Below are 25,757 nucleotides of genomic sequence, written 5' to 3'. Positions count from 1 at the left end.
TTTGAAATTTTCTTATCAATAAGTTTCACTTAGCCATATCCTTTATTGCAATTCCCTATTATGCAGATGTGAATTTTTTTATTGTAAAGTACTGTTTTTTTTCACAAGGCACTTTAGGTACTGAAACTAACCAAATGGCAGAGCAAATACAATACATAAAAGAATCTTAAAGATCCAGCTTAACAATGTCCTGTACTGAATCAGGTTAAATATGTAGGTTTGAAAATGTAAGAGGCATGTTATTAATTAAATTTTATGAGAATATACAAGATTTCCCCTCAAATGATATCCTCTCATACTGAAGCAATACCAACCTGCAGAACTGCACTGAAACTTGAAGCCCAGGGATGCTGTTCTGAAAATATATACAAGACATAATTGTAAAATCATTATCTATATGTGTAGTCCCATTCATTGGTAGATACACAGACATATGATTACTGTATTTACTTGCCAATCAAGCAGGGAAATTTAGAAACTATTTCATATCCAAAGTCGCTTTCCCATCTAATAAGCAGTCAGGGGTGTAACTGTTTTAAGTTATGTAACCTATTTCAGTTATTTTTTTAAGCATTTTATAACCTGTATAAGTTATAAAATATAAGTGTACCTAGGTAAGTTATTCAAAAAAAAGTCTTTTTGCTGTTCTCACAAAGTGACCTATACAGTGAAATAAGTAGCAATATGTGGTTAATCAAATTCACTTTTAGTCTGATCATGACCTGATAAGCATAATGGGATGCTAAGAGTTTTATAGCTTTAAACCTTTTGCGTAAATCTTTATCAGCCTTGCGTAAAAATTTTTACTACATAGCCGGAAAGATAAGAGTTCAGTGAATCAGGAAATAATTGCATTAGTCACATTCAAAATGAGGAATTGGCACAAAAGGGCTTTGTAATATTTTATGATAACTGAAACAAGTTATGAAAATATAAGCAATAACTCAAATGGATTATAAACTGCTATAACTTGAAACAGTTAATTACACCCCTGACTGATAAGCAGATAAAGTTCTCCAAGTGAAAATCAATGATGGTGCATTATTCACAAACATGCAGATTGTCCAAGTTTGTTTGCATACAACACTTATATTCTCTCTTAAAAATCATCTGTCCTGTGTTATAAAATGATGATGAAATCAAACTGCCCCTTACAAAATGGTCAACAAGATAATTAATGAAAAGCTGTGAATATGCTGTTTAGTTACATTATTACCTGTTATTCACTAAATATTTCGATACTTATCTGCAAACAAAATTTTGTGTGAATACATACTAATAGTCTAGAATAAACCACTGCATTATTTAGCCAATAAAACGAAAGTTTGCCGAAATCAATAATGGCGAGATACATGATCTTGGCTTAACACTGCTGGTAACTATATAAATACACACAGTCTCTTAAAGGGATTGGCAATATCCGGTGGTCTTCCCCTCTATGGAATGAAGTATATTATATCCACCTCAATCCCGACCAGCACCCCTAAGACTGTCTTAAACTTATAGATATTGAACTATGACAATCCCTAAGACTGTCTTGAACTTACAGATACTGAATTATGACATTCAGAAACGTTTCTAAATGAACGTATTTTTTACCTCCCTTTACTTTTGTTCATTCCGTAAACAGAAAGGAAGATTTCCGGATATTGCCAAGGGATTGACAATGGAATGTATAATACACGTCTTGAACAGAAAGTAGAAATATGGGATAATATGCCGATATTGTAGTATCCGAATACATGGCAACTGATATGTTACAATTTTTGACCTTACATTTTTATGTGCATGAATGCAACTCCAATTTTCAAATACCTTTGATATTTCTAATAATGTCGCTTGACTTAACCTAATAACAGGTGGCTGTCTCGATAATAAACGATACATTTTTTAAAAATTCTACCCCAATGCTCAAGAGCAGACAACCCAACGGGGAAGGTGTAACTTACTTGCGAATGAAGTTCTGCTCTTGTAGACTGTGGGCTATACTACGACTGGAGCATATCTAACGACGACTGTAACTCTTCTTCTTCACTCCTTCAAAACTCTGAAGATTATGTGTAGGCGCGGAATAAAAAAATGATGGTGTTTTTACAACAGATTTGTACATGTGCCAAAACATTAAAACTTTCCAAATTCTACATTACTGGTACTGATGATAAACCCGAACAGAAAATACACTACTGGTTTCGAAGCAGTTTCCGTCATAAAATGAAGGTTTTTAAAATATCTTTTTTCTTGAACGTTTCAGTAACGTAAAATGCTCCCAAAGAGAACACCTTAGCTCTTCTGCTTTACGAAAACATGAATATCAATAGTGTCTAGCGCACGTGATAACACACAGAGGGGCTCCAAAAGGGGTGAATAAATAGAGCTGAATCGGTTGACTACAGAAGCAGTTTCCGTCATCAATTTTTGTTTTAATATTTATGTACAATTTTACAGTGAATACGACTAGAAAAGCACCATCCGTGTTTTTTTTTAATCTTTCTGGTGAAATTAATTAATACAATTTTAAGAAATTTGAAGGTTCATGTGTTAAATTAGGCTTGTTGAAAATAGGAGGTAAAAAAAGCAAAACCTGAGACTCGAACTCGCGATCTCATGCTTGTGAAGCCGATGTTCTACCGATGCACAAAAATGACTCATTTTTATCTTTATTATGTATTTTTGGTAAATCATCTGGTTTCGACTGCCAAAAGGAGGAACTTTCAACTTAATTGGGGATTACAGAGGTATTTTTTGCGCATGCGCATTGGTTGCACGTGAAATCCCCCATGTGCGGAATGTAAACAAAACAATTATGGAATGAACAATTCGAGTTTTCTTGGAAAGTTTTTACCCTTTGTTGCTGAAATTTCACAGAGCTCTGGATTGCAGGGTAGCGTTGTGGAAACAATCTCGACTTCATTGTGAAGAATGTCACGAAACGTAAAATAACGCATTGACGGATACTACTAGCCGACGGAAACTGCTTCGAAACCAGTACAATACAATACAATACAAATTTTATTTAAAGTCGGTGCATATATGTAAACAGGAAAACATTAGATATGTATAGCTATTTACCGACAACCGAAAATAAGTTTTTTTAACTGTAACCTTTTTATTTCTGCAAATTGTAATTAATGGTAAAGCTTAACATTTGCTGAAAACTTTACACAATTCAAATTTGTATTTAGTAAGCAAACTCACTCGAAGTGAGGCCCTGAAAGACGTTTGTAAAATGGGGACTGTATGAACGTCGACTGATGATAAATTCGACCACTTTGTCATTAACAAAATTTTCTTCGTATTATTATATTGAAACTTTCCCAAAAAAACTGCAACAGTCATTCCTGATCAAGTAATGAAAAGTGACCCAATGCCAGGCCTTCATGTTTCGACAGTGAGCATACGCAAAAAACACCCTCTTCCCAAGTAATTTTGGATAAATCTTTCTATACAAATAACTGTAAGCCATTTATTTATACAGAATATTTACCAATTTTGTTTTTGTTTACTCCAGTTGGTGTTGTAAGTGGAAACTATTAGATGGTGTGTTCAATTTTATAAATAACCAATTGCTATCGAATATTTCCATGGTGGTCGACTTTATCATCAGTCCGGGTTTATCATCAGTACCAGTATAAATAAAACTTTGTACATTGGTCAGTATTTAAAAATTGAGGGAAGAGATTAGGACAGGCACAGTGAAAGAGATATGAAACAGTCAACTGTGGTTGCTGTGTGTGCGACAACTGGCAACATGTTCCACTGACCTACTGTCCTAGGGAAAATGAATACTTATAAGAGTCTTTGAATGTGCCAATGTGTTTGAAGCTGTGTATGTTACCATGTCCATGCCGTGTTCTTGGATCAGTTGAAATTAGTAAATTCTTTTCTGGGTATATGGCTACTACATGGTGGACGATTAAAAAAACATTATTAGGCGGGCTCTGGTTCTTCTTTAATATCTCTAATGATGACCAATTCAAATTTGTTAACATATCAGAAACGGAGCTTAATTTTGTATTATGATATCTATTAGTAACAAATCTAGTCGCCCTTCTCTGAACTTTTTCAACCTGATCTATCTGGCTTTTAGTATGTTGGTCCCGAATAGTACATGAATATTCCAACTTTGGTCTTACTATAGCTTTATATGCATGTTCTTTCACTTTAGAAGAGTTAATTTGAAGTACCTGTCACATAAGGTGTCCCTCAAGGCTCAGTCCTTGGCCCTCTCTTATTCCTATTATACATAAATGATTTACAGTCTTTACAATCACAAGTCAGGTTATTTGCAGATAACACCGCAGTTTACCTCACAATCTCTAAAGAACAAGATTGCGTCACACTACAACAGGGCCTCAAGAAACTAGAAATTTGGGAGAAATGTCAGGTCATGAACATAACAAGAAACAGAAAGAAATTTACACACAATTACATATTACATGGTCAAATCCTGGAAGTTGTCTCCAGTGCAAAGTATCTAGGTGTTGGCATAGCAAATGATCTCTCCTGGAATGCACATGTAGACAGAATATCAAACAATGCAAACAAATCATTGGGTTTCCTACGCAAAAAAACTTCCAGTCAAACACCAGAATATTAAAGAAACCTCCTATAAAACTCTAGATAGACCACAATTAGAGTATGCCTCTACGGTATGGTCACTGTGTGACCACACACACACAGAAACATACAAAATAGAAATGGTAAAAGAAGAGCAACCAGGTAGGTAAAGGGTCAATATTCAAACCATGTTAGTGTAACAAACATGTTAAATGATCTTAAATAGTTGGCAGACACTCGAGGACAGACGGACAATTGCTAGACTTTTCATGTTCTACAAAATCGTTCATGGTTATGTAGCTATTTCAATCCCTCCGTATCTAGTACAGCCATTGAGACTAACTCGCGATCGTCATATGCACGACCATTCCCTCAGGCAGATCCATACAGACATTAATGCTTTTAAGTTGTCCTTCTTTCTTAGCCTGGGAAGCCGTTGATAATATTTGTGCTTTGTCAGAAGAAATCATTTGTAATATCTATGCATTAAAGCTCTCACTTAATTTGCGTTAATTAGTGTTAATTGGCATTCATCGAGTTTCTGATATTATCACCTTGCAGATAGAAAAAAAAGTTAGAATTCCCAGGCTACTTCTTTCCATACACCGTTACCATATAGAATCAACTGCCACCCCTGATCGTTAATCAGCCTGATCCTGAACATTTCAAACAGGCTGTTAACGCATCGCACTACTTTTAAATGACCGCATCCTGCTTTTATCCTGATTTTATTCTTGTTAATACAGTTTTATCTTGCACTATCACGGGTGGTAAACGCGCAATCGAATTCCCACTGGGAATACGCTTAAAATGGGTTACGCGACTTCCGGTGTTTGTGTTGCGCATCAATATATACAAAATCGAGGTAGGTGGGTTTTTGTTTTTGTAAATAATGACACATTTACGAGTGTTTTCGAAAAAAAGCAAAATGCTATTCGATACAAAAATGAACAAAGATCGTACGTTTGAAATACCAAATTACTGATTTAAGAATCAGCTCTGATATCACGAAAACTCTGCTGGCTGTAACTGTCAAAAAAGTATGGAGTCATGAAAAATACTAATTTTCTAACTCTTGTGCCTTTTCCCCGGAAATGCGACGCTTCCAATGTTCAAACACGTGTAAAACAGTCATGAATAGTACATACACTTGAATGAAATGTTGCTTTTGGGGGAAAGATTGGCAAAAAACAATCGAGAATGGGGTTGCGCCCCGGGAATAGAGTTGCGCGTATACATTATATACATTATGATCGAGCAACTCTATTCCCGGTGCGCAACCCCATTCCCGATGAGATTTTGTCAATTATGTCCCGTAAGCAGGATTTGAAGCAAATGATTTTGATATCTGTTACTTCATAACAGTTGAGTATCATAAAAAAGCATCAGGTGTCTTCAGATTAGGCATATGAGGTCAGAAACTGCCATTTTTATTGGTTTCATACTTTTTCACGCTTCTTATCGCCACAGTTTTTGTGATAATAGAGCCGAATCATAAATTACAAACCAGATATTTCACATATATGATGTATTATCATATTTGTGTCGAATAGCATTTTCCTTTTTTCGAGAAAAATTATTCTTGACTCGTACTATGCAAAATCATAACTTCACATACCTAATAGACCATTTCACGAAGTAAATGCGCATGCGCAAACTGATTACCGTTAATCCGTGAATTAACGTGATTAAACGATAAGACAAAAACTGGGGGCTAAGAGATAGATAGATAGGTTATGTACAGCGTGTTAAGTTTGAGACAGTTTTCTTCATTTTTGGATCGAATTACTTTGAGACTAAACAATCAAATAGTCTGTATAGCTGAACGCTTTACTTAAATGTCTTACGATAGCTGACCAACCGCTGCGTCTGTAAATTATTGACAGGTGTAATGAGCGGGAATTCCAAACACAAGTTGCGTCCTTAATAACTTGTTTAATTAATAGCAAAAGCTGATCTTCACCCGATGTACAATTATTGAAAAGGTCAAATGCACACTTTTTACGCAAATGGCGTCGAAAAAAATCACGTTTTAGCCTAAATAGTTTTGACGTTGCTGTTTTTACAGCGATTAATTTAGTTTCGGGCGCCCATTTCAATCAAAAAGAAATTTATTTCATTTATTATAACAGGACCGTTGAAACCTATACGGTAATGTAAGTTTCAAATATGTACTCCGACTATTCGCCGAAGGAATTCTTACTTAATGCAAAGACCATGCCAAAATCTTTCTACGAAATTATTATTTTCGAACGGAATGACTAAGTAATGTGTAAAAACCATTCCATAGAATTAAAAAAAAAACAACTGAAATCATACAAATTTATTTTACTGAAAAATGAGAGATAAAATGCGGGGACTCCGACTTTGTTTTCGCTATATTGTCTTCAATTTTCCCCTACCATCCTTTTTACGCAAGATTTAGGGAAAAATACAAACAACAACAAAAATTTCATTTTAAGCGTACTTCAATTTTGTTAGCAATTCTCCGATTTCTTTCCGATTTTTATTGTCACACTTGTATGCCTGAATGCATGTTACACACACCAAAAAAGTGTAATGAAAAAATGATACTTTTTATTAAACATTTTACTGCTCGTTCTCTCCTCCACAGATTTTTATAAATTTTCTGAAAATGATTCCCGAGATGTTTTTGAATAGAATAAGATAACAAAACTCCTTGACTACCGGGTTCATTTTCACGCTACAGTGCTAAGAAAATTAGGAAGTTAAAGGAACATTAAACATGTCTTTATCCCGTATTTTCCAACCAAGTTCATATTGTCTGTTTGTGGAATTTATTAATTTATTTGCAGCCTTTATATTACGGCTTGTAGCGTTATTAGATAGTGTTTTTTTTTTGTTTTTTTTTTTTTTTTTTTTTTTTTTTGTTGTTTTTATTTTTTCGTATTAAGTTTAAGCCCGTTTCAGCTGTTTCATAAATAACTAAATGCAGTTTTCTCCGGAATCTGGAGATGTTAGTTCGGGCCCGACTTCCTACAGCACTGCATGAAGTGGGAAAGATGTAAATTCTTACGGAGAGTAGTTGTGTAAGCAAACCGCCGTGACAAGGTTGTTGAGAAACGGCGTAAACCCAACACAAATAATGGACATCAAATGGATAAGTACAATAATCTATTCATTTCATGTCCGCAAATTTTTACGTCTGACATTAACTTCTTGTCGTTTTGATTGTGCATATTTCGACCAACTTATAAGGGAATAATTATTGTTTGTTTAGGGTTATACGCCCGTTTTCTTCAACATGTTATTTATTTATTTTTTTTTTTTTTTGCAAGCACTGAACTATTTCCACAGTAACTTAAACTTGTCCCATTGATAAATAATACTTACGGATAGAGTGGCCGTACCAGACACCAAACATGTGATCGCTCGACTGACGGGCGAACGATCCTATGACGTACCATTTGGGTCAAAAGTCTGAAATCGCTCGAGCGGTACCATAATACACGGTAAGCGTGTAAATTTACACGCTCACCGTGCAAATTTATACGTTAAGCGTGTTTTTTACACGGTTAGCGTATAAATTACACGCTAAGCGCGTAAATTTACATGCTTACCGTGTAAATTTACACGCTCAACGTGTATTTTCGTTGACCCGATTCCTAATTTAGAATTCGAGCGAATAGACCAATCAAAATTTAGTTTAGAACTGCAAAAATGACTGCATTCACCGCGGACCAGTAGTATGATCGTCTTCTGGATCCATATGAAAAAAATGCAGACATCAGTAGTTTCTTAAACGAGTGTATATTATTAAATGGGTAATTCATAACTACAACCAAATGGAGAATAATTTCATTGAAGAAATGGATGATATTTATTTCCGGGTAGCCAACGACCGGCTGCGCGAAGTCCCAGTAATGTATATGATGCGTACCTGTAACTAACAAACTTACACTGAAATGGATAATAATTTATAACTACAGCGAAATGGAGAATTATTTCATTGGCGAAATGGATAATATTTATTTCTGGTGGCCAACGACTGGCTATGCGAAGTCCCGGTAATTTATATGATGCGTACCTGTTACTAACAAACTTATAAATGAAATTGATAATAATTTATAACTACAACGAAATGGAGAATAATTTCATTGACGAAATGGATAATATTTATTTCTGGTTAGCCGACGACCGGCCGCGCGAACATCCTGTAATATTTATCATGTGTACCTGTAACTAACAAAGTTGTTACTGAAATGAATAATAATTCATAACTACAACGAAATAGAGAATAACTTCATTCACGAAATGGATAGTATTTATTTCTTGGTAGCCGGCGACCGGCCACGCGAAGCCTAGGAAATATATATTATGCGTTTATTTTTTTTTTCGAGTTAAATCATATTTTATTGCTTATTACTGTTTACATTTATTCTAACAAACATAAAAAATGTACATGTACAGCCAAAAAAATAAACAAATGGATCGGGCCACAAAGTACATGTAACTAACAAACTTATTACTAAAATGGATAATAAATACAATGAAATGGAGAATACTATTTCTTAGCCGAAATGGCTAAAATTTTGTATTACCTAAATGGAAAATAACTATATATGGAACATTTAAAGATCAATTATTTAAACCAAAGTATTTGTTTTATTTCCTTGCTCGACCTCGCAGAACTTACAACCTGCCGCAATAAGCTTGCATGATACTTGTAATATAATTAAAAGTGGAAGTTGAAAATGAAATATTCAATTAGTCCAGCCTTTCATTTTGTATCCACTTATACTAAAGTGGGGATCAATTCATTCCATATTCAAAAATAGTAGTCATCTTAAAATTGTTATTTATCATTTCTATTGATTCTTCGAATTGAAAGTTTTTTTATTTGAAAATATCAAATGGCGGCGGTCAGATTTAAGAGAGAGAGAGAGAGAGAGTGTGTGTGGTGGTGGTGTGGGGGGGGGGGGGGGGGGGGGGTAGCAGCAGTGAAGGGTTTTCTAGACTTGAAATCTTGTTCTATATTTTACGGTATTCAGCTTTATCATAATTATTCCATTAAATTACGGATAATGACTTTGCGCACGACACATTTTCGATATGAAAATGATCCAGCATGTAAATATAAAAAATGAAAAATTATAGATTTATATTAGCAGGAAGGTCTAATATACGTATCAGTTGTTCCAGATATTAGGTATTTCCCATCAGTAAGTAGTTAAAGTCCTTGATTCATACCTAACGAATTTACATTTTTTGTTATTACACTTTCATCTTTTTAAAAATAAATGTCCATTAAATTTCCAAATATATTCTTACAGATTTTAGATATCCTGTGAAATTTTTATTTTCGTTTCACAAGACAGCTCCGCCACGTGATATATTAATCTGTGTTCGTTCATATATAGTGGCAGCATTAAATTGTATCATATCAAAGCCATCTTATATGCTTCAGTAAATTTTATGATCCGCTCTAATTAGGGAACCTCGAAAGGATCTCGATAACCTAGGTGACATATGTTTTATCATGTCATTTTGCATTACAGTTACGTAATGATTTCCGGTAGATCACTTAAAACAGCAACTTCAGTGACATGGAGCCGCTCGATTCCCCCCACCCCTCCCCAATTATGTACATGTCATTCAAGTCGGAGAAAAATAAATACTATTATTATTTATATATATATTATTTGAAGTTGTAGAAAAAATAGATATATGATAACAAATGACATTTTAAAATGTAAAGTACAAGTTTTATATGTGTATGATGTGTGGAATTAGACCGGAAATGCTTGTTCTTTTCTGACGAAAATAAGAATAAAGCAGGCTTTTCAGGTAAGATATAATAAAAATATACAGGTCTTTAATCAAAGCATATATACTGTAGAATAAATTACTTGACTGAAATCATCTTTACAGTGGCAAAACAATTCGTAATATAATGAAAATATTATGTATGTTTCCTTAAAAGTAATAATTCAATCATAAACTTTATAAATATCTTCCTTTGTAACCTGTATTTTGATTGGCTAATTGATTTAAAAGTGTAACTCAAGCGAGCGATACGCGCTAAGCGTATAAATTTGTACGCTAAGCGTATATTTTACCTGGTAAACGCGTAAAAATACACGGTGAGCGTGTACTTTTATAGATCTACCGATTGAAATACACGGTAAGCGTGTAAATTTACACGGTAAGCGTGTAAATTTACACGCTAACCGTGTATTATGGTATCGCTCGAGCGATTTCAGACTTTTGACCCAAACGGTACGTCATACGATCCAACCAGTGTCTTATTCATTCCGGGCGGGGGTAATTTTTGACTGGATGAATTAGACAAAGACTATTTTTAAGAGTCATTTGTATTTGAAGTTTCAAAACTGGAATTATTTTAAAATCTGAATTGCACGTATTTGTTAACAATGGTTTAAAATGTTCATTTAAAAAGATGAATGTTAAATATTGTGGGAAGGACTTATATACCGATCATTTGAAATAACTTGTAGCCTGACCCAATTGGTTTTTTTGTGTGTTAAAATGATATGCTTGTATTAATTTATGTATGAAACAAAAAGCAATCAAATATAATGATTAAAATAAGAAAACGAAGTAAGCATGTCATTGTTTAAACGCGAAAGTCCATTGTTTTTTGTTTTTTTTTTTGCCTTTTGTTAGTGCTTCATTAAAACAGACTCTTAGCGGTGACACGGGTTCTAAATTTTTGCATAATATTCACGTTATTCAAATTTGATAAAAAAAGATATACACATACTGATAAAAACGATTGAAGGTTTTATCTGAGTATTCGATATGAATACGGTCAAATGTTGACAAAATCATAACCATATTTTTACTCTAAACAGTCAGATAGGACTTCAGTTTTCCTATGTCAATATCAGTCGAATCAATAAACCACTGAAGTGAAAACCCTTTTTCACCGATTTATGCATCAGAAAACTTTGTTGCAAAAATCGATAAATAACTGAAGAGCCCCCAGTTTTTCAAATCTCGTTGCGTCTCGAGAATTCTCGCTTAGAATGCGTCTACCGATAATGACTTTTCCAATGCTTAGACGCTTGCCGTGAAATGGTCTATTTCGTCTTTTTTCGCGCAACACCAGCTCCGAACGTCGCGCAACCCATTTTAAGCGAATTCCCAGCGGGAATTGGATTCTGCGTTTACCACCCGTGACTATCTTCTTTCGACGTCTTACTGTCATTCTGGCACAGACGCGCACCTGCTAGATATACCCGAAAGGGGCGTCAAGCAGTATAGATGCATACATACAAAACCTCTTTTGAACAATGTACGTCTATATGAGAACTATATACATTATTTCACTGTTTCTATGGTAACTGTTCAGTTTTTGGAAATGAGAACCATATAGATGATATTTCATCACATTTTGGCCAGATTTGATGATAAAACGATAAAATAGTAACAAAATGGAGCTTTGACACTTGTCTTTTATTAATAAACATGAATATTATGAGAATGTTTATGACAAGATGACAACATTTTCGAAGTTTTAGTTTAAATAAAATTTAAAATACAAGCATTTTTAATCTGTTCTAAAAGCCCCTTTGTGTTCTTCGAAAGCGTATTAGTTTGTTTCTCTTAAGGTAGATAATTTACTCCACATTAGGTATGTTTAAAAAAACGCTAATTGGCCTAAAGTGAACCAATGCTTATTTTTTAACCAACATCTGAGAAATCAAGATATTACTAAAACTACATAAATTATTCCCTGCTTGAGTCGCAGCACTGTTTGTTAATCTCATATCTTTGTTTTCTTCAAATTAGTTCTATAATGTAGATAACATTTAAAACTTCTCGCACAGTTTTGGTGAAAGTTTTCAACACGTTCATGTCCACCAAGTTTGGCATAGAATGTATATGGGCTGTATCTGGGCAAATATACCATATAGATCCGATATGGGACCAACAATGTAAGTATTTGCCCACATAGAGGACCCGTATGGGGCCCATATATAATGTCTCAGCAATGTGATATGCCAGTGTATCTATTTTATGCTTATAGGTGTTGTCACAACTTCACAAGTATCGTAAAAATTGTTTTATATGTTTTCTTTACATGTTTATACATTTATTTGGTCTCCAAAAAAAGTTTCCCTGAGGGGTCCCCATCTGGGTCCCATATTGTAACTATTTGCCCATATATACCAATGTATCGTCATAGAATTGTCAAGTCTGACAGTATGATAATGTAGATGTATTGATTTTAAGCTTATAAGTGTTGTCTCTAGTATAAAGAATTGTTTTTGTATGCTTTCCACGGATTTTAATGCATTTCTCAAAAATATATTTCCAAGAAGGGTCCCATATGGGTCCCATATTTCCTATCGTGACTGTTAGGGCAGTGTATGTGTCTATATATATAGTTTTAATTTATTTTGTGTAAGTTGAAAAATACTGTAATGGTATGGCAATCATATCTTAACTTGTTACTCCATACATTGCATACACTGCATACACTGGATTAAAAAACTTAATAAAATTAAATCTCGCGAGATTATTTGAATAGGATAGCAACCGCATGTTAACATACATGTAGCTGCGATTTTGATAAATTTATTATTTCTGCAAGAGCCACCACAGTTCTTAAAGGCTAGATTTTGGCAGTGGGCCAAGGGGTTTTTGTCTTCACCAGCACAGTTGGGGGCAAATGACCATCACAGTATGGCTCCAATAAACAAGGGTCATTGTTTATTGGAGAGCCAGTCTACCTTACAAGTGTATCTATTAGTGAGAAGGGGAAATTATGTAATTTATTTTAAATTAATGAATAACTGATAATTTTTAAAATAATACTAGTTATTTTTGGCATTTCTATGTAAAGAAAAATATTTGTTGATTAAACACAACAATAAAATAATCAGAAACTTATTTTCACAATAATGAAATAATGAGAAACTTACTAAAAGAAATATGCAAGTTTTTATTTTTTCAAATTCTGTCTGGAGAATTGTGATATTTTAGAAAAATGTGACTTTCACTCATCTAAAGCTTGCAGGATACTGTAAATAACATTTGTCTAGAACCGAAAACAGAATGTGCATTTCAAAGTTATAAAGCAAAGCATGAAAAAAGTCACTTTTGGCAACATACTGAAAAGGAAAATTGAGTATAGATGGAACACAATAATTTTGTATTCAAATAATGTTAAGTACATGAATACAATAAAATCAATTTCCAATTTGAAAAAAAATTGTTTGTCAACACAAAGAACTCATGAAGTTTTCACTATACTTGTGTTTTATTATCATTATTATTTTCAATATTAATACTGTATCTTTTATCATCCTATATGTAATATAATAATAATAATAATGATAATTAATAATAATGATCATGATTATTTTTATTATTATTATTATAACATTAAAGTAGTAGTTATTATTATCTATATAATATCAAGATAATAATAATAATTATTATTATTATTATCATTCCACATTCACTGAAGAAAAAATAATTTCTTTCAACTCCACTGCACACATCTTCATGGTCTAGTTGGGGTCCCTGCTGTGCTAATTGCCCTCTAATCAGTTACTGTTACATAATCGCTGATAAGCAGCAGATAAGATGGGATTTGGGGGGGGGGGGGGGGGGCACTTATATAGTAGTGAATCTAGGCCTTTAAACAGGTAAGAGTTTTAATTATCACAAATGAATGAATGGTTTTTTGTTTCAAATGTAGGAAACAACTTTGATAATTACTGAAAAAAAAGCTTTTTCATGCGTTTTCACCACCCTTATGAGCAAGCATATATGGGGCCTATATGGGTTATATCGGGCTTAATCTGGGCAAATGGGCAAATATACCACATATGTCCAAAGTTTTAAAAACATTTCTTTATACTTCCGTGGAATTTTCTTTAGTGTTTTAGAGAAATCTTTCTACCAAAATGATACTATCTTTCTAATCTTGTAACAAGATTTGTCATTTATCTCCTTAGAAACATGAAAAATGCTTGCAAATATATATTATGGTATATTGTAAATAGTCAAAATTTTCATGAACATGTGCCAAGACTGACATTACTTTTTCCACTTGACAGAATGCCTTTACAAAGAATTTGTAACGAAGTGTCTTGGAGGTGCAATAGATTAGGAGAATAAAACAGAGTCCATCTTGATCCCGAAACTTCACGAGAAGCTACCAATATTACAAAACTTGTTGACAATATCAATCAAAAATAAGACCCAGACAATCCGAGAACGGCCCTAAACGGTCCATACCGTATACTGTATGGAACACAGAAAGACCCCACATGGAATATAAGATATGGGACCCCTAAGGGACCATACTGGTCCCATATAGTACATTCCATACGGGACCCTTGTCAAAATAGTTTGTAAAACCCATCTGAGTCCCATATTGGTAACCCATATAGGTCCCATAAGAAAGACCATATGGGCCCCACATGGACCCCATTGGACCCCATATATGCTTGCGTGCTGTGATATTGGTAGAGATGCAAGAATAATGCATTTTTCTGCATTATCTCAAAAGCGTTGCAACGGTTTACTGCCTTCTATACAATATTTTTGGTTATTTATAAGAATATCTTGTAAAAATAGTATGTTAATAAGTTTGTACCACTTAGTAGTAATTTAAAGAGTTCTCCCTTTTTATGGATGTTTGAGAGAAATTATTATTCGACTAAAATGTGTGGGTTAGTCCCTTTAATATGTATTTGTATTTTCACATTTTCATTTTTATGTATATCTCACAATTTGCGATACCTTTATGGGGAGGTCGTGAGTTCGATCTCCTTCTACTCCAATTAAAATACATGGATAATTATTACTAAAATTCAAACAAACGTCCCGTATATGGGTGTTGACACCTGACACGCCAAAGAACCAGGAACTCTTCTAGATTTGAGCGTCTTCTGTATCTTGCACTATTCTCACAAAAATACACAGAAATACATTTCAGAAGTGCTATTTATAGATGCACGGACAAGCCTGCTCGGATCATAATGAACATCCGTCGAAAATTTTCAGAAAATGATTGTTAGGCTTGCACAAATGATTATGATATATTTCCAGAAATGTCCATTGAACGCAAGAAATGCGCCCTGAAAATCAGATATTTCTAGAAGAGCTTGCTTCCAGATTCCCCGAAACAATCGCAAGCTTGCACATCGTTTTGGCATAAACACTATTTATTACGAAAACTGTACATGTAACAATAAATATGAATTGTGTATATGAATAGATTAGAAAAGAAGTTTACAAAAACTTATATGAATTTTTCTCCATTAGGAAATGTTTACACAAATACAAAGATACGTTAGCATTATTGTCGGATAGCATATGCAGATAAAGTACGAATGTGGAATCTTATATGATGGTGAGATTGAGAACAGATTAAATACTATGACATTAAATACCTATTATTAGATAGCCTGTCCAAAAATGTGAATAATTCCATTAAATAGGCATCAAAAATAAAAAAAAATAAAAAATAAAATATAGTGCACGAATCAATCAAAACGAGAAACATGAACACAGCAAGTTCAACACATGTACACGGCTATACAGACAATGGTCACTGGGTAGGTCGATGACAAGATGAATTTTTGTACTTCGATGATGAGAAAGATGTTTTCCTCAAGTTACCGAACAAGAGATTATTAAGAGTTCGCGGGCATGGCATATTGGAAAGGATCTGCTGGCGTAATTGTAGATAGTTATTGCAAGTTAGTAAGTTATGGCTAACAGTTTCGACCGATCCACAGGAGCATAATGATGACTCTATGTACAATGGAAATGCTATACAAATCATGGTTGAAAGAACTGCATCCTAGTCGCAGGCGAGCGTGAAGAATTTGACCGAGGCGGGTATCAGAGTTGTAGTATTTGGCGGTTCGCCGTGAGATACGGTTGAGAGAGGCTTTGAATGCATCTATTGTCGTGCATGTGCCGACGTACTAAGACAGAGGATAGTTCTTGGAAGATATGAACTAGAGTATAAAGCTGTGCGAGGGCGGAGAAGTGTTATGTCATTGGTATGCCCAAGGTTGTATTGGGGCTGTTGGCTTGGTGGCAGGAGGTTACAGAAATAATCAGGACAAAGATTATTTTTCATTTTGAAAAGGAGGATGAGACTATGTTTTTCCTCCTTCTAGATTCAAGAGTTTCCCAACCCAGATCATGAATAAGTTTCCGAAGATTACATAATTTAGTTACCTCGGAAGCATGCCAATGCTTGACCATGCTATGTCGAGCGACGCTGAGATGTGGGCGTTCCAACGTGCGTCGTGAGATAGAGTAATTCCAAGATGTTTGTGTGCTTGAACTTCAGGGATCAATTTATTAAGGTGTTATTGAAAAGCAAGTCTGAATGATTTGGTTTTGCCGCCTTTCTTGAAATGACTGTCAAGATTAAAGGACACTAGCCAGGTTTTTGACCAAGAGAAGATAGTGTTGATGTCTTTGTTTAGTTTTGTTGCAGCAGGTTCCGGAGTGTCGACAATATAAAGACTCGTGTCGTCAGCGAAAAGCTTGATTTTACAGCCGATATCCAGAACAATGTCGTCAATAAATACAAGAAAGAGCAGAGGCTTGAGGAACGCCAGCCGAGACATAAGACCAAGAAATTTCCATATTGGACTCGCTGGCTCCTAGAGGAGAGATAAAAAAAGCATTGAAGTAATGAACCTCTCACGCCAAGACGGGACAAGTTATAAAGAAGAACGCGGTGCCAAACCCTGTCAAATGCTTTGGTTATGTCAAAAACACAGCGTGAACTTCTTTTTCTTCATCAATAGCGAGGCATATGTCATTGTAGAGAGAAGGTAGTTGTCGTCTTTCACAAAGCCTAACTGATTTGGTGTTAAGATGTTGTGTACGATTAGGTGATTGTAAAGGTATTTGTGTACACGCAGCATTCCATAAGTTCCCCGATACAGCTGAGGAGTGATATTAGGCAATAGTTTGATGGTAAAGAGGTGTCGGACTTCTTAAAGATTGGAATAACGTTAGCAAGTTTCCACGGTGACGGAAAAATTGAAGAAAGAAGTTGTATATTAAAGAAGGTTGCCAGAGGCTGTGTCAAAGCTGGTGCACCTTCACGGAGGTGCCTAGGATTGACCTGGTCAGGACCAGAAGCCTTAGAGGGATCTATGGACGAGATTGGCGACATCTTTTTAGGATCAGCTACGCAACTGCCATGTATTATTGACAGAAAAGAGTCACTAGATAACGCCTACATGTCATAAAAAATACGAAAAAAACTTCTTTAGTATGGCAAATGTAGGTGTACATAAAATGGCCTACACCCCTTAACAGTCAAACACCTATCCCAATCAGTAGTTTTATCTAAGGCTGTATTCGGGTGCGAACTGTGGTTTGGTATTACGGACAGTCAATTACAATCGTTAGAAAGAGTACACCGTCAGTGCATCAAATTTATGCAGGCAATGTCGCGGTATACACGGACGGATATAGCGCTGGGTGGTGTCGGTGCCCTCACTCTTGAACAAGAGATTGACAAACGTAAGTTGTTGTTTCTAGGCCAACTTTGTAATTTAGAAGGGAATAAACAAGTTCAGATACTATTTGCTACCCGTCTCGTGCAATTTCTTAACAAACCCAAAAAAATTCTAGGTTATATGCCGAATATTTACCGCATACTCGGCAAATATGATTTAAGACACTTTATACATGATTTTGTTAAAACCGCGAAATTTCTAACTGTTCCGACATGGAAAACAGTAGTAAAAAGAAAAGTGAAAGATTATACAAACTATCAGTACAGGTCAAATTTAGTATTAACAATGAATGTTTGCATGCCTTTCGTAGCCTACACGGAGAGTTAATTCCGTGTGCCGTATGGCGATTCTGTCAGCTTTATCGCGATTACTTGCCTTATTGTACAAGTGTAGTCGCAACAATGAGCAAACTATTTGGTAATATACATGCTTCTATTTGCCCAAATTGTAAACTGATTTCTAACTCAATTGCAGAACACCTTCTGCTTTTTGCACAGCGAATGATTCCATTCGACAAAATATGTGGTCTACTCTGCATAGAACCCTAGGAATGAGAATTTCATTACGCTAAGTAACATGCATTATTTAGATCAAATAGTGGAAATGTATTCAGGTTTCACCTTGATGACTATGTGTGACGTACATAGAATACAATGTTTTAAAGTCATACTGAGGTACACACACCATTTAACAAAATACTCGGCAATCTTTTTATGTAAGATTTCTTTAATTACCCTTTCCCCATTCCTTTCTATTCCCAGCTTGACTCCCTAATATCTTTCGCTTTCGTTTAGGGTCTCGGCACCGGGAAAGCTATAAAAGAATTGTACATACCAGACTTACATCGAAGCATCTTTATACATTTATATATAAGCCTGTATAAAGTTTGAAACTGAGTAAGTCTGATTTTACCACTATACGTAAATTGTAACATAGAATTATCTAGATTGTTTAAATAATATACTATTACTTCATATCAGCTGATAATCAATTTAACTGCGATCTAAAATATGTGCTGTACATAATTTTATATATACAATATTATATGTCGCGCTTCATGCTTTGTTAAGTTATGGTACATTATATATATTGTTATCGCAAAATCAAATACGGAAGACTACTGTAATTATCAAACATGCATGGTGCTTTACAATTTTTGAAATGTACAAATGTATTTTCATTGTCTGATAGATTTAACAGATATTTAATTTAAACCTATATTAAAGCACTGTGTTTAATCTTTCTCATAGTATGCGGGATGTGCAAGACTTTTTCTTTAAAAATTCGAAAATTCGGACGATCTGTAGTAAATTTAGTGAAAGCATTCCGTAGTTGACGTTTGCGGCAGCCATTTTGTAAATTTTTGTTTTCTAAAGATTTCTATATTTAAAGTCATTTAGCTTTTAGAAAGATATTACAAAACAAATATAGACACCATATGAGGTTGCTCCAAGAATAAGGTGGAGGAATTTGAAAATTTAAAAGTTGAAGGTCTCTCTTTTATCATACATTTCTATTTCTGATTGTTAAATGTAGGTAAAAAAATGACGCTTCGAAGTCTGAGGTAATAGCTCTGTTCCATTGAAATTCTTATGGATGAATGTGTTTCACCGTTTCTGTGGATAAATGTTTCACCGTTTCTGAAAATTATACGTCCATGTATAGTATGGGTATATGTCCCGATCGTTTGAGCTCGAATCAGGTCGAAAAACTTCCAGATATGATTAAAATATCTAAATAGTTCGAACACTACTACAAACTTTATCGCTATCTCAGGTACCCGACCTTGGTCTTAAACGATAGCTTTGACCGTTCGTATAAGGTATGGCTATGGTGCTCGAAATAGGTTGAAAACCTTTTTACAGATTTTATTCTATACCTTAACATGGTGCATATTGGAGACCATACAATCCCGTTGATCAAAGTCCTCTCAACTGAAAAAAAAGACCTGGGGTAAAAGCCCCGTCAGAACTTTGCAAGTGGTATCATAATCCCCACTGTCATTTAAAGGTGGTCAATCACATTTAAACAACATTTAATGACATTTTTTACTTTTTGTATATTCTGGTAGAGAATTATTTAAGGAACAAAAAGACCGATTACATAGAGTTTGATTCCTATTTGAAATGTATATTTTATTATTTTTATAAAATTTTGTAATTACTCCCCTTTAATATGAAAGTGTATAAAAAGCTGGGTATTTCTTTTTATTTCGATACAATGTCTAGTTTTACATTTGCATTTGATAGACATATCAATTATTGAACAATCTGAACCAAAATGCAAGTTTAAAAGCTGTGTGTAGCTTCTGAATTCATTTATTTCAAATCTATCTTGGTTGCGCAACCAAGATAGGCAAAGGGAGGTAATAATAATTTTTCAAACTTGCGTTTCTAATGAATTCCATCTAGATACATAATTTTTAATGCAACTTTTTTACAAATATATTACAATATGTCTACTATTTATGCATTTCCTTAGGCAAAGTATGTTTATCAAATTTATACTTATGATAAAATAACTCTATCTTGGTTGGGCAACCAGGATAGGAAAATGAAATTTTAAAAATACCTCCAGTGAAAATCTAATTTGTATTAAGTGTTAAGTGAACATAAATGAGTGTAAATGATCAGATGCTAAAGTTTCGAACAAATCCGTTACATGGCCAAAATCTGATTATCCACCTTTAAACAGGGCTGTCATTATCCCCTTCGTGAAAATATAGCAGGGTCATCATTACAATGGGAGTAATGCCTCCATGTAAAGACCGAGACAGTTGAAGTGCGCTATCAGAAACCGTATAATGATGCTTCTGTTTGGTGCTAAAACACAAACTGTGTCACAAGTCTGCAGACATTATTATTTTCTCTCCCGTCCTTTGTTTATAGAGAGCCCTTGACATAGAACTTATATCATGGCGTTAACTATTTAATTGGGTGTGTGTTTTTAATCTTTCATCTGTTATCAAGTTGGCCTTTCAATGTGAGGTCTAATAAAACAAATAAAAATGCTGGGTCACAGTTTGCCATTTGATATTAAAAGATAAAACATTTTCAAAATTTTAATACCAATATTTTAAGTACGAACAATTCATTTAAGCGTAACACGTTTCATGACATTGTTTCTAGCCAATACTTTGCTATAGGTTCAATGAAACATAAATAGCAATATAAGTGCTAAGTATTGCAATATTTTAACAAAACAACAAGATCTTTTTCAGACTTGTTAGTATTTCGGAAAACCTTATGAAATATGCAGTATATTAGCAAAAGATATACAGTGTACATTTAGCCTGGACACAAATACATTCTAGATCTACACTTTCGAAGCAAACTTCGTCGCACACCTTTGAACGTATTTACCATGAAAAGGGTGTAGTATAAATTAGATAAATATTATGGCGCTATAATTGCTTGTTTCTGAAATCATTCTTACAAAGAGCATGCCTTGGATATTGTTCAATAGTAATGAAGTGGATTTTGAAACTCAGATTTACATTAACCCATTTTAACTTCATAAGTATCTCTTCAGTCAACCTTTTGTGTGGGAGAAACATTACAAAGAAGTTGTAAGAATGTCGTGCAACTGCCAACACCAGGAACGCTCAACTGGAAGTGAACCAAAGGCACATAAATTATAAGTCCAAATATAACAATACCAGATCCATACAAAAATTCTATCCTTGGATTATTTACCAGAGGAGAGACAATCATGAATATGCAAATTAGTGCTGTCACTATAGGAATAATGATTGGCGTTTTAAAACCGTCGTGTTGTACCTTATTTTTGTGCATTTCATACCGTAAACGTAGTAGAGCCATTGTTGTCATTAAAACAACAATAAACGTAACAAAACTTAGAAAGTTAATGAGTACGCTAATATCTCCTGCAGCAAGCATTATTAAACTGATGGCGTGCATAACAACAATTGAGACAACAGGTACCGATGTCTGAACATGAAGAAAAGACATTACTTCCGGAAAATGTCCTGCGCGCGCAGCAGAAAACATTACTCTTCCAGTACTAAATCCGTTTCCGTTACTAGCGCCGTAAACAGAACACATTACACTTAAGGGAATAAGGAAGGCCACCGGAGCAATCCCTTTTAATCCCCAGTCATATGCTACAGCAGATGAGTGGAGAAATTCATCCTTTGGTAACAATACAAAATATGACAAATTGGTTATTACATATACCATTGTAACTATTATAACAGAAATGATAACAGCCCTTGGAATGTTTTGTTTTGGATTTTCCAGTTCTTCGGCAATTTCTCCTATACGACTGTATCCATGGTAAGCAAACATACAGCTGTATATAGCCAGTGAGTAACCGGTAACATCAGTTGACGAGTCCTTGAACATATTTTGTAAATTTTCTACAGATCCTTCACATAAGAATACGATTCCGCCGATGGAAATTACAATAAGAGCTAATGTTTTAGCAACTGTGCAAATGATTTGTGTATATGCACCAAATGTTACGCTGATTACATTTGTTATGCATAGTGTAATTATCATCAATGCAGCAATGATCTGCCGCATTATATCCGGTGGTTGACATGACCCAAACAGCAATGCAAGTAGATAATCAGCAAATACTAAAGACAATACTGCCATAGAGCCTGTACTTCCAAATAGTGTATATATCCAAACTGCAAGAAATGCAGGTACACTTCCCAAGCCTTTTCTGATATATGTATAATCTCCTCCTGATAGCGGCACAAGTGTTCCAAGTTCTCCGTAGACAAGTCCCATCAACAGAGACAGAATTCCACACAAAGCCCACATTACCAGACTCATCCCTAAAACAAGAAATATCTTTAAAAAAGATTGTCGGCGTGATGTAACTGAAGCACAAATTATATATGGGCAGAAACCTGTATTTTAAATCTTTTGGCAATGCTGAAAGGGGCCTCAGTGAAGTTTTGTATAAATGAGGACAGTTGTTCTGAAGAAGACTGTGTTTAGAAATTGTGGAGGGACACACGACGGACACCAATCACAAAAGCACACTTTGAGCCTTTGGTGCTTAAAAGATGGTAACAGTAAGCAAACAATATTGAAATACGTTTTATACTTTATTTCTGGAATTTTTAGAAGCAACATGAACCCTTACCCTACTTCAGCTTATTATCAAATTTGTCTATCATTCAGAATATGTACAGTACTGTTTTCACCGAAAGATTAATTTAAAATTTAGAGTCTAAAATTTAACAGTATCGGACATGTTGTTGCAGGTTAGTAATGATTTGCACTGGTTAGAAATTGTTGCTGTAATGCTGGGTAAGATTTAATGACTGTATAAAACAAATAACCTTTTTGTAAAAACAAAACTTAAGGAAAGGAAACTTAACAAAACAGAAATAACTTAACAAGAAAACTTAACAAAACAGAAATATGTCCGGATGAGCAGATGAATATTTGGTTACGCACACCTGTTCAAGTGGTACGCATACAACCCGATGGTGCTGTACTTATAGAGGTTATAGATGACGAACGCGTTGTCATTTCACTCAGTGTCACACATGACTCAGAGTGAAGCATTTTCAGCCTTTCCTCCTATCAGCGCCATTCTTACAAAATCTCTCATTACGGCTGAAAATACCGAGAATACCTTACCAAGCAATCCGATTGGTACATTATTCAGGCGGCATAAGGTCATATGAGGTCATAAAATCGTACTTAATACGGCACGCCGAATAAAAACGAACAAGAAAATAAATACTTTTTTTTTCTTTTCGTTATCCTCAATATGACATACAACCGTTTATCTTCATTTGTCTTGGTATTAATTATTTGACAAATGATATTTACTCTCGTAGATCTGAACCAAGAGAGAGTGAGACTGGTAAAACGAAAAAAAACCCCAAAAAACAACAACAACATTATTTACTTTCATCACGATTTGGTGCTGTATTTATTTGAAATGAAGTTTCTCTAGGAAGAATATTATTATTGCGTTAACTGATAATATACGTGAAAATAGTCTATCAAAGTGCAGAAAAATACAATACTAGTATATAAAGAACGGTTTTACCAGGTGAGCCTGCATTTTGAAGAGCCCCCTTTGGAGATATGAATATTCCTGAGCCAATCATTGACCCCATGCCAAATGCCACTGCTCCAAATAAACCAATTTGAGACCGAGGTCGTACGTACTCAATTTCAACTTCAGCATCTTTCCATTCGCTCGTTTTATTTTCCGTCATTTTTTTGCGATATAAACCCAAATATTATTGATAAAATAATCAATTTCAAAGAAGCACCGACTTTTTAATAAGGTTAATGTATTTTTAAGAACAGTAATGAACGATAATTGGCAGTCTGAACAAAAAGTATGTAACTTTAAGAATGCATACTGTTTGCTACAGTACTAAACATAGGCCAACATATATTTGGTTTTAAAAGACGAAACTATATTTACTTAACAAATTTTGTCACCGACTGTCCGGTCTTTTTTTCCTCATATTGTTTAAGGATGTACGAGCGTTGTTTTTTTTCAGGATATCCGGCATTTTGAATAAATATTTCTTCGAATATTGCATTCTAACAAAAGTTTTGACAAAAATTAATGCTAAATAGTTAAAAAAATGGCTAATAATTAACAATTTAACCAAATAGATTCTACTTTTTACGAAAAAAAATCACCCTTATTTTTTGCTGATATTTGCCTAAAATTGACGTGAGATTTATAATGGGGTAGGGGTAGGTAATTTCAAATATCTATTAAAGTAGATCAGGTTTGGTTTTGATATTTTCCTGACTGATTCATATAATGATAAGCATAATTGAATTAAAGGTTTTCAAGATAGCTCTTTATATTATCTAGAAAATATAAATTAAAACAAAAAGAACAAAAAATACCAAAATTCACCAGTTTTTAACGTTTGTTTTTTTCTAATAAATCCCTTAGACGCACGGTGACCCCAACTTTTTTTTTTTCATTCCATTTTGAAACATTTAAGTGTGTCATTAAAGCTGCAAAATATTTTGAAAATCTTAACGTCAGAATTTTTTCTTTAGATCTAAATACGTTTTTTCCGTTGAAAATAAAGTGGGTCGGGTAATTATGTCAACATGTAAAAATGAAAGAAATTTGTTAGTGACAATAATGCTTATATAATACTAATATCACCTTGCATTCATATTAACATGAAAGACTGAAATCCTTATAACATTAAGTGGAACATTATATGTTTTATAAAGTACCACCATTTTTAAAATTTCAAAAAATTTCAGAAAAGGGTGAAGAAAAATTTCTTCTCTTGTTTGTCTAGGAAACTAATGTTCATCAAGCTCACGGAGTATGAAAAAATCTTGACGTTAGAAATAATTCGTTCCTACATCTTTAACTCTGCTTTTTTTAGTATTTGATATATATCTATAGATACTTTATACAGAATTAAACGTAAGGATGATAAATGCCCACATGCTGACCAGAAACAAATCCTTTTGTTGTTCTTTTTCGCATTGCAAAGTAGTCAATTACAGAGGCCGATATAGATTTATCTACAGATTAAGGTCCAGATACTGTGTCAAATGTGTATGTTTCTATATATCAATTAATGTCTCAGTTATAATAAGGTCAATGTTAATAGAACATGCTTGGAAAAGCTGATATGTGGATTTTGTCCATGGATGTTCTTTATTCACAGATTATAATATACATTGCCCATTTTGCCTTTGTTTGCAATATTAC

General features: G+C 34.2%; 2 protein-coding genes across 5 annotated transcripts in view; both read right to left on the bottom strand.

Moving 5' to 3' along the window:
* Positions 1 to 1,945, bottom strand: part of LOC123528948 (carnitine O-palmitoyltransferase 2, mitochondrial-like) — a 28,936-nt gene extending 26,991 nt beyond the window's left edge. For all 4 annotated transcript variants that reach the window (XM_045309034.2, XM_045309036.2, XM_045309035.2 and 1 more), the window contains exons 1-2: positions 1,816 to 1,945; positions 315 to 355 (exon numbers count right to left, since the gene is read on the bottom strand). In XM_045309034.2, coding sequence (XP_045164969.2) covers positions 315 to 355; positions 1,816 to 1,887 — 113 coding nt within the window. In that variant the 5' untranslated portion in view covers positions 1,888 to 1,945. The remainder of the gene's footprint in view (positions 1 to 314; positions 356 to 1,815) is intronic.
* An 18,282-nt stretch (positions 1,946 to 20,227) lies between these two features.
* LOC123529588 (b(0,+)-type amino acid transporter 1-like) lies at positions 20,228 to 24,360 on the bottom strand. Its single transcript, XM_045309970.2, has 2 exons — positions 24,096 to 24,360; positions 20,228 to 22,860 (listed from the first exon to the last, which is right to left on the bottom strand). The coding sequence occupies exons 1-2, from the start codon at positions 24,265 to 24,267 to the stop codon at positions 21,584 to 21,586; spliced, it is 1,449 nt and encodes a 482-aa protein (XP_045165905.2). The 5' UTR covers positions 24,268 to 24,360; the 3' UTR covers positions 20,228 to 21,583.
* Between the last annotated feature and the right edge of the window lie 1,397 nt (positions 24,361 to 25,757).

The sequence above is a fragment of the Mercenaria mercenaria genome, chromosome 13, assembly GCF_021730395.1.
Source record: "Mercenaria mercenaria strain notata chromosome 13, MADL_Memer_1, whole genome shotgun sequence".
Taxonomy (NCBI): domain Eukaryota; kingdom Metazoa; phylum Mollusca; class Bivalvia; order Venerida; family Veneridae; genus Mercenaria; species Mercenaria mercenaria.
This window is presented reverse-complemented; position numbering and strand designations above follow the sequence as displayed.